This window comes from Carettochelys insculpta, chromosome 1 (assembly GCF_033958435.1).
Source record: "Carettochelys insculpta isolate YL-2023 chromosome 1, ASM3395843v1, whole genome shotgun sequence".
Classification (NCBI taxonomy): domain Eukaryota; kingdom Metazoa; phylum Chordata; order Testudines; family Carettochelyidae; genus Carettochelys; species Carettochelys insculpta.
Window position 1 is genome coordinate 38,262,889 of NC_134137.1, and position 10,570 is coordinate 38,273,458.

At 41.0% G+C, this 10,570-nt stretch overlaps 1 protein-coding gene across 1 annotated transcript; it reads right to left on the reverse strand.

Moving 5' to 3' along the window:
• Positions 1-2,070: 2,070 nt before the first annotated feature.
• On the reverse strand, positions 2,071-8,389 carry LOC142004249 (stromelysin-1-like). Its single transcript, XM_074981768.1, has 10 exons — positions 8,285-8,389; positions 7,893-8,137; positions 7,448-7,596; positions 7,238-7,363; positions 6,710-6,871; positions 5,773-5,917; positions 4,641-4,774; positions 3,881-4,040; positions 2,663-2,766; positions 2,071-2,471 (listed from the first exon to the last, which is right to left on the reverse strand). Exons 1-10 carry the CDS (start codon positions 8,387-8,389, stop codon positions 2,371-2,373), a joined length of 1,431 nt encoding a protein of 476 aa, XP_074837869.1. The 3' UTR covers positions 2,071-2,370.
• Between the last annotated feature and the right edge of the window lie 2,181 nt (positions 8,390-10,570).

Consider the following 10,570-nt stretch of genomic DNA (forward strand, 5'->3'; position numbering starts at 1 on the left):
ATTGTCTCACACCATTGTCTGGTCCTTAGCAATGCACAGTTGGGACCCCCACCAACAATATTCCCCTGGCCAGAGCCCCTAGTAGCAACACCACAAGAACACTGTTCTCCCATGGGCGTGATGTGAGTTAGAAGCATCAAACTCTTACCCTTTTCAACCGTGTCTATGTATGTAAGTCTCCAGTGCGCACATTTAAACGATATCTAAAATCACACAAATACACACCTTAAAGGAAGATGAGAATAGTGGGGTCCCACACAGCTTGCCAGCAAGATAATCAGTACAGTTTGTTCTGAAAATGCTTCACACACCCACTCCTGTTATGTACTCTGGCAGCCATGTGGGACCCACAGGCTAAAGTACAAGAGCCAGGGCCTGCACATGAGGAGATTTAGAGCTGTAAAACTGCAACCTTGGCTGTTCCAGTGATGAGTGGCACCTTAATGAGAGATGTTTACCTCTCCTACCTAGCTGCATAGTTTAGTGCCAAACCCTGCGGCTGGGGTGCATAAATAGGGAGTAATAAGTATGTATCATATTTCTGAACATGCAAGCTGCAGAGGGAGAGGCATGCGCCTACAGGTGCCAACTCTGTGGATATTCTGGGCCTGAGGTAAAGGGTTGGAGTGAGGGTGGACCCGGGGCAGAGCAGGAGATGAATATGCGCCAGCTGGAGGGGAAGTTGGCACCAGTGCATGCACCCGCGAGAACATTCCTTTCTCCTGAAGGTAGGTCCGCATCACACCCTGTCTGGAAATTGCCTTCTAGGAGCACTATAACTTTGGTTTCTCTTTCCTATGAAGCAATAATGGTCTGATTCACAGATAATAAGCAGTCCTGTAGCACCTTAAAGAATAACTAATTTTTTTATTTGGTGAAGACCTTTCATGGGTAAGACCCACTCTGTCAGATTATAGAAAGTTTGTCTTACCCATGAAAGCTCATTACCTAATAAATACATTTGTTGATCTTCAAGGTGCTACAGGACTGCTTCTCATTTGTGAAGCTACAGACTAACACAACTATCACACTGAATCTAGTGGTTTGATGGCATATGGAAAACTTCCACAAACTACATGCACTTGTTACAGTAATAAACAATGAGATATATTCTCACACAGTGTCTGCATATTCAGGGCCTGATCCTCTTGTGAAGGCAGTCAATAGGCTTGCACATGACTTTTGACATCAATGAGCAGAGTCAGGATCACACTACATAGCTGAAATTTTCTAATGTAACTCATAATCTTGAGTGCCTTGGATTTTGGGCACGTATTTATAAGGGGACCTGAACTCAAAGGGTAACAATTCAGTGTTTTATCTATGAGTAATTTCCACTTGGAGCTAACATAGGTATATCCGATTCCAATTACCAGCAATAGAATCATAGGACTAGAAGGGACTTTGAGAGGTCTTCTCGTCCAGTTCCCTGCACACAAGGCAGCCCTAAGTATTATCTATCATCCCTTGCAGGTGCTTCATCACAAAAGATACAGTGAAACTATTACAGTTCAGGTAATGGGTAAAGATAGGATCAATTGTTTGAAATACTATTGTAATAAGCAGAGGGTGTGACTGACTTCTATTTGATAGAATCAGAACTGCTCAACTGTCTGCCATTGGCCCTGTGCAAAATAGTGCAAGCTCTCAGGATATGCTTTAAGAGTTAATATATCTGTGCTCTATCACCAGAGCTCAGTGAACCTCCAGGGGGTCACAGTGGCCAATATAATGTTGTCAGTCAGGATCCTATATGATCACATGTGTGTTAGGACCATGAAGCAAGGAGTGAGAGTCTAGTGCTCATCTCAATCTGTCTCTGTCTCTTTCCCCTTCCCTTAAGATCATTTTCTCTTGTTTCTCCTCTGGAAATGCCCACCTACTTCTTTCTTCTGCTCTGCCTCTCCTCTATAGCTATTGGAGTCTCTCAAAGCCACCACAGAGCCCAAAAGTCTGAGCTAGACGTTCAGACTGCAGTGAAATTAAATTCACTGGATCCTTCTCTAGAGCTGCTGACCAGAAAGGACATGAGTTTGAACCAAAAGAAGCAAAGGCTGGTATGTACACAAACATAAAATAACTTTATTGCTCAGTGAAAAAGATAGTAATAAATAGCCTAAGTACAATAACAAAAATTAGAAATATACATTAAACATTTTATAAAATTTTAAACATTTTTATACATTAAAAATGTTCTGTTATTGGAAATAATATTAATCTATGCTCACAGTTCATATGAGAGCCAACCATACAGTAAAAGATGGATAATACTGACTAGAAACCTAAAAAAAATCAACGAAAACCCATCTCTAATGCAAACAAAATTGGATTCTGTTTCTTTTGCACCATCACAGTCTGCATCTGGTGTTATCAGCAACCAAACCAACTGTTGCTCTTCATTTCACGGATAACTTTATGGGACTTGGTGTCTATCTCATACTGCTTTGACCCATGGAAAAGATACAAATGTCCTAGAAAGAAAAGCAAAATGAACAATTGCTTTGTGCAAATATATATTCATTCTCTTTCCACAAACACTGCTGCACTTTAAAATGTGTACACATAAAAGAAACACTTTCCTTAATGTCTATGATTCTTGAATCTCTGGAATTGCAAATTTTCCAATATATTCAACTGTCTTTACATATTTTTTTCTATTTACCTTTTTCCTGAAAAGCGGCATCAACCTTAGTGCCAATTCTTGGAAAGTCAACTGATATGCGTCTTGGATAATAATTTTCCATGGATTTAGTCACTTCATTGTAACTGAACAAAGACACAAAATGAAAATAAGATATTAGTATGCGTTATTTAATACTTAGTCCAGCTGACCTTTACAATAAGTAAGCTGTGCCGTTAGCTAAATCTCGCTAACCATGAGCTACTATAAACTTGTTGAATTGTCTCAATCCTGACCATATGTGTACTTTCACCTTTACTCATCTACACACGGTTCTTCTTAGCTAGTCTGGCTAAATAGTTTGTTTTTCCTACTTAATAGTGCTGGGAGGAGTAGCGTGGGACCCAAGAGGGTAACCTTGATATCTAGGACTTCATCCTGAAAGACATTTTGCTACATTCCTTGGTTTGGGCTTGCTATGTAAAAGGGATCACCAGTACAAAAGTTTGAAAATCACTGTGCTACCAGTTCTCCTATCACTGGAGGCAGGGCATACCACTTAGGGGAGACAGATCATGATAGGCATGAGCTGCCAGAACAACATTGGCCCAAAAGGAGAACTCAGTCAGATCTGTGAGATGGGCACAGGGATCAGCCAGCGCATGGGGTCCCTACAGGCTTGCATTGCACACAAGCATCAGACAGTGCTCAAAAGGAGGAAGGTGCCTTAAACTTGGAGTAAGAGCAGAGACTGGAAGGGCAGTTGAGATAGTTATTAATGTACTCTCCTATTAATAAAAATGACTAGAAACAAAAGTGGAAGTGGCATGTCTATTCCCAACGACTCATGGGAGAGAACAGCAAGGAAAACTAATTTAAATGACTGCGTTAATCACTGTGCAAAATGGTAACAAAAAAAGCCACTTCCTGTTCAAATTACACTGTTACACTATAATGAATTGGCCACTCTGTGTGTTACCCTGCTTTCTGCTGGTTAGAATTGTGTTCAGCTCTGTGCCAGAGGAACATACTATCAGCAGAGAATGGTGAATGTTCTTTAGCTCCAGGGCTTAAGGGAAAAGGACGATCTAACTTCTAGCCCTGTTGTCATTGAAATTCGGCTTAACACTAGGGTATGCAGTATACCAGCTGTGAAGCCCTACTCAAGGTGGACACAACTCTTATAATTCCAGATGTAAAGGGTTAATAAGGCTTTTAAAGAAGCTGCATGGATTACTTGTTGGGAGAACTTAATCTTACCTCCAATATTTGTCACCTACAAAGAAATAGGTTTTTTTGGTATTTTCATTATAAACAGCAGCATCAATTTTTGTAACATATTTTGGAAAGCCCAGCGTATGGATGCTCTTAGGAAAACCTGGATGTACTTCGTATCCACTGACAACCCAGTACTGCTTGCCTGTAAAGAAAAAAACAAGATAGAAAAGCCCATTAAGGACTTCAGATTAAACTAAGCCACATGTAATTACAATCAAAGCTAACTTCCCTTTAGGGCGAATTCCATTAGATAGCACTGAATTGCTGTAAAGACACTCTTTTTCTGCAAGGCAACTGGAATGTTTAAGGTTTCAAGACAGAATTTTTTTTATTTTATTTTTTTTTTTACAAATCTGTTAAGGTAGATTAACAAAAAACGACCTAAGTAGCCCAGAAGCACTGAGCACCTTTGAAAATCAGGCCATTTAGATACCTAAATATGAATTTAGCTTGTTAAACATAAGCACACCTTTTAAAATACTTTAGTTCAAATATATAACTGATTCTCTTGCCTGCCTAGAACACCTAATTTAATGTCGCTGTCTGAGCTTTCCTGATTGTGAAATATGCATATTTTATTTCACAGGGCTGTTGAGAAGTTTAATTAGCAAATAACTAACGAAACAGCCCTTTGAAGGTGAAAAGTTATATAAGTACTAGGTCATGGTATTGTTTTTAATAATAATAATTGCTCCTTCATTTCCATATGTAAGAAGAATGTCCAGAAATTTAAGAGAAATACCTTTAAAAAGAAGCACTTGATCCTTCTTCTCAATCTCATAAGCAGCTTGAAAACTAGATGGTAGAGTTGGCCAGAAGGAAGAAATTAAATTTTGCTCAATCCCTGGGAAATAAGGACTCTTGCGCCAGATGTATCTGAATGAAAAGACAGGTTATTTGTTTATATATTCACGAGGGCACCAATAACAATTCCTACTACATGATCTCATATTGGTTCAGTAGCTGCTGGTGACGGGACATGCCCTCGAGACACAGATCATGTTCCCTTGGAAATGCAATGCTATTTTCAATGTCCTTCTGTTTATTTGTACCAGGGGTTGTCCCACCTGACCTTTTACCTCGCCATTTCCCTCCCATTCCTTTGGTCCCCAGTAAGTCTCAGGAAGAGCTGAAAACTATCTGTAATGCTGGGTCAGGAGGAATCATTTTGCCCACCATACAAGGGCAGTCATGACCTGGGTGCAACGTATCATCTCTTTGACAGTGCACAGCAAGACTAAACTTCACTTTTTATCTTCAGGGCGCAGTTATGTAAACAGAATGTAACTCCCGGTGTGATATATGGCCGAGACCCTGGGGAAGACACTTGTATTCCATCTGGCAAGAAGTGCAATGGAAACTTTAAATGACCCATTTGAGAGTTAAGTATCAAAGATCATTAGAGAGAGATCTCCTCTAGCAGCAGAGTGTCACCAAGTCCTATGACTGGAACCTTGGTTCAGTGCTGCCTGGCGGCTAAGACTGTCACCTACTGAATCACCAGCAACGCTTTTGATGGCCTCTCCATTTTTTCATTAGTTCTACCATTGGCAGCCTGACACCAGTCTCTCAAGAGCTATGCTTCATGCAGCAGGGCTGCAGGCCAAATTGCAACGCTGGGATTGCATAATCACCACGGAAATGTAACAGGCCATGCATGTGATGACTGAGGGTGATTTAAACTACTAATATTTATTCACCTGTTGGAAAGCTCTGTTACTTTGCCCAAGTTGCAAGGGCAAGTAGAAATGTGTGGGGCTGTATTAATCAGACATTTGGAAGACAATCTCCTCTGCTGACGCAATTGTCAAAATGCTGCTATTACAAGAGTAATCTAAGCAAAACCTGATGTTGACAAAACAAAAATAATTCACCTGTCTTTAAAGAATATTAATTCCCCACGGAGTGTGGTGACGGCATCAAAAGTCAAGTGCGGGTCACAGTTGCCTGTTGCTGATGCTTCTGTTGGTGTTTCCGGGGATGATGTGGAAGTTTCTGTGTCAGTAGAAGTTGGGGGACCTTAGGGAAGAAGTTAAAGGCAGAATTGGAAAGTCAGTTAGTATTGCTCTGACAGAGCTTGATGTTGAGCAGCAGCTATATTAGGTCAAATTCGCATCAAGTTTAAAACAGCGTTTTCTCCATGAAATCTAGATTATTATATGTTCATCGTTGCTATAATACCTGAGCATTTCAAAATCTTCAATGTATTTATCCTCACAACACCCCTACTTGTTAGGACGCTGCTCTTATCCCCATTTCACAGATGAAGGAGCTGGGCGCCCAAAGATAAGTCACATGGAAGGTCCTCTGGCATATCAGGGAACTGAATGTGGGTTTCCTGTCTCCTAGCCTAGAGCCCTCACCACTGGCTCTCCAAACTCCTCCTTGACTTTAATACAGCTGTGTCAATTCACATCTGTTTATGTACATAGTTTGTACATAAGCTTATTTCAACCTTTGGGATTACTGATGCCTAAAAAGCAGTCAAGAAAGGGTTGCATTATGTGCTCCTCTCCACATCAGGGCAAACTTGTGCAGATGCAGTTAGACTGAGCCATGGCTTGCTCTCTTCTCATGTCCATGGCTATGACTGGCACCCCAGATGACAGAAATCTGAACACTATCCATGTGCAAAAATAAAGTGAAGGACTGCAATTACAGTGAACCCTGTACACTGTTCTAAAGCCAGAGGCGTTACCCCCTTCACCTCTCATACAGGTAAGCCGCAGTTTGGCCTTTGGTTACAGTCTCATGAAAGGTTTGTAACTTGTATGAGAGAAAGTTTTTAAAAAAGTGATGCTTCATACTTACCATAAAGAGTCTGAATGCCATTAATATCATCCTGATGGAGCCTGTAGTTTCTGGTATCTGTAGGCATATAGGCTGGATACATCAAGGAACCAAGGACATTTGAATGGCTAAGACCCAATGAGTGGCCAAACTCATGAGCAGCAACAAGGAACAAGTTGAATCCTAAAAATATAAGAAGCATAGCATTCAGATAGATTCAATAAATTAACCCATAAAGCAATAGGAGAGTACGGATGAGGTCCCAAAGGAACAGAGAAGGGCAAACATAGTTCTTGTCTTTAATAAAGGGAAGCAAAGAGTATGTCTTTATAAAAGATGCATTATAAAACCGGTTCTGTGGGAACCACTGATTTCAAGGAGAATTCTGCGGAGAAGTGTAGTTATGTTCACACCCCATACACATAGTTATTACGAAACTGCTTATTTTTGTGCCGCCTGTCTCTTTCCAAGTGTAAAAACGAACTAATAGCTGTTAAAATCAAATATTGCAGAGTAGAGAATGCTAATGAAATAGTGAGGGATACCAGCCTTTCAAATCTTTGGTCCAGTATTCATCCTCATCAAAGTGAGCATCTCCACCAATACCTTCACCAGGTGCATAAGCATGAGCAAGAGTTCCACCAGCTCCATCAAAAGAATAGAAGTCACCGTGATCTAGGAAAGGATGCGTAAAAGGTTTGATTAATCTCAATCAGGAATATCAATAAAGGAATTATGAACACATGGGGATTCTCTTACATCCAGCCATGAAGGAGATCATTATATCTGCGTTGCCTTCATAAACTCTGGTGAATTTCAATGGGGTCACACTGCTCCAGACATTCCAAGCCTTCTCGATGGCTTCATCTACGTCGTATGGTTCCATGTCTGGTGTATAGTTCAAAATCCTTTAAATACATAATAAGGAATTAAATATAGGCTATTAAAATGTGGGACTAACAGGACGTGTACTGAAGCAGTTTGCTTCCTTGTTGTTTATATATTTCCATTTGTACCTCTTGTCTTTTTAGACAATATGGTTCTTGATACACAATATATGTCTACCCCTATGTTTGATTAGTACCTACAGCTATAGAGCTGTGGTCCTGATTCAAGCTCTCAGGTACAATCATAATGATAAGAATATATCTAATTATTTCTAGTGATTCCCAGTGGTACTCAAGGAAACTCAACGAAATATTACCTGTATGTCAGATCTGTTTTTGTCCATCTAGGAGACAGGGGAAAGGTGCTGAACTGAGCGACATCAGGTATTCCACACCTGGGCTGTTTCATCACCTCCATAGTGTTGGAATCCAGTTCCCCAGTCACTTGCAGCCCAAAGAATTTCTGCATTTCTCGGATTTTGTCAGTTATGGCTTTGCTGTTCTTTGTTTTGAAGGTAGGTTCTGTCTCTGTTTGAAGTTTATAGTAGTTTTTCAGATATTTCTGAAGGGAAAAAACATACCTTTCATGTTTCCTTTAGAATGTATAGAATAATCTTAATAGCTGTATAATTATATAGTTATTTCTGTGCTCTTAATAAGATAAAAGACTAATTCTTTTATTCATAAGTATACTGTTTACAAGAATTACCTCAGCAAACTGCATGTCTTCTTTCTTCTGCTCAGTTTCTGGAACTACTGGAAAAGCATAAGAAATTGTTACACCAAGTAAGATCAGGAGCGAGAGAGTCCTCATTTTCAACTTCACTTCTTTGTCTTATCACTAGTTTAACAAGACTTCTCAGTCTCTCTTCTGTGCATGTCTCTGCAGTGTCCCTGTATATATATAATCTGAGTGCTCTGTAAAGTCAACAACAGCATGACTCACAGTTTATAACATCCTCTGATTTTCCACAGACAGATACACGATGCTACCGTTAGCAGTAGAGTCACACACTACAGGTGACCGAGTCTGAAACTCCCTGATTTTGCAATCTTGTTAGAGGATGTCTGGGATACTTTTCTATTCCTTTCCTTCACATTTTACCATTTCCTTCCTAAATCAGGCCAACATTTTCAAGCCGGAGTTCAGCACCAAAAGCCGTCTCTAGGCATCTGTATAAAAGCAGTTTGATTTTTCAGAGGTGCTGAGGGGCTGCAGCTCCTACTAACATGACTCAGAGCAGGATTTTCACCTGCTGGACTTATCCTTTGACCACCGTATGCCTTGCAAGAATGAGCCAGACTTGAGGTCAGGGCCCCTATAATGAAAAGTCAGCAGACTCCCTTGAAAAGTCAGCAGACTCCCTTTTCTGAGTCTCAGTTGTTGTTATGGATTTCATCAATACAGGCTGCCAAGTGAGTATAGCTGCATGTGTGTACATGGTTGTTGGCATACCGTCTGGGGTAGAGATGCATGGGAAAGGAGTTTTGGAGACAGCCTCCTTTCATGCATCAACTGACTCGAGCTAGCAGGCCTTGCGCTAGCACTCCAGAAACAACTGTATGGACGGCACCTTGAAATCGCAGCTCAGGGATCTGAAGTCTGGCCCTCAACCTAAGCTGAAGACCCTGAGCTTCAGTACAAGCTGCCACTTCACAGCACTGTCTGCATAGGGCCTCACCAGCCCAGCTTTCTGGACTGGGTTGGGAGGTTCACTCCACTATGCTGTGTAGACATAGCTTATGGGTTCTTCATCTAACCCAAAGTATGGAGTAGACTCTGCTGCCCCCTTTTGTGGCAACACTGAATTAGTGGCCCAGTCTCCTGGTCCACTCATCTTCAACACCTGCACTCTCCTGCCCACCCACACCCACATGTGTAAGGGTCTTCCGTACAGCGCTCTGGAACCACATTGGCCCTCCACATCTATGGAGGAAGGGACAGGATTTGCCCACTGATGAGCTGTGTGAACAAATCTACCTGCGCTCAGCATGTGGCTTTCAAATGTACCTAACATGGTCAAATCAAGACCAGTTTCCTTTGGAACAGGGCTTTTCACTCTTCCTCAAACCAGATGTCAGCACGCAGACCTCAGCCAGCCTGGCATTAGGATTGTTTTTAAAAGGCTGTAAGAAATGTGCTGCTGCTTGAAAAAGGTATTTTCTTTCTCTCTTTTTTTTTTCTCCTTTTTTTATTCTCACATTCAGAAATGGCTAACTTGTTTTTTGTATCAAATTTCCTTTCCCACCCTCTCCTTCCCAAAAATGTTAGTTCACAGACCAAGTATGGGAAACATCAGCTTCCAAAACAGAATGTTTCAGAAAGGTGCGAGCAATTAAAAACAGGACTAAAATGGAAATTGTTGTGCAAATTTAACTGAGGCATAAAATGGTTAGCATTAGTTACACCACCTCTGGATTATTATTATCTAATAATGGGTGTTGCTACGGTAGGTCCTGGGGAAGGTCTGAGTATCCATCTGATAATCTTATCCAAATTTGATTGCTAATACATGGTCCCTACTATAGGACTTCATGAGGGAGGATCTGATCTTACCTCTTTTTCTTCCTGCCTCTCCACGATGTTTCAAATGCGATATCTCATTCAATAGCCTTTGACACATGGGACTATAATGTTTTTGTCTGCAGTTTCTAGGATTGGCAAGTGAGCAAATGAAACAATTACAGACCAGATTATGCCTGGCTCTCATCCAGGGGTTTCACAAGGGTGAGGTCGGCTAATAAACAAACCAAGCCCTGCAGACAGAAGCTTACATTTACAGATTTTTATGATTTAGCATATCATACACAATGAACTTAGAACCAGTATTGCTATTGGTTCAAATATCCAAGGCAGGTCAGAATACAGCCACTCAGGAGCATGTGCAGGTTGCCAGAGAGCCATTCACACATTTCTAAGTAATGGTACAGGAACCGTGCCACACATATCCAGGAGTCATAATGACTCAAATCATCCCAAAAAAGGCACAGTTCC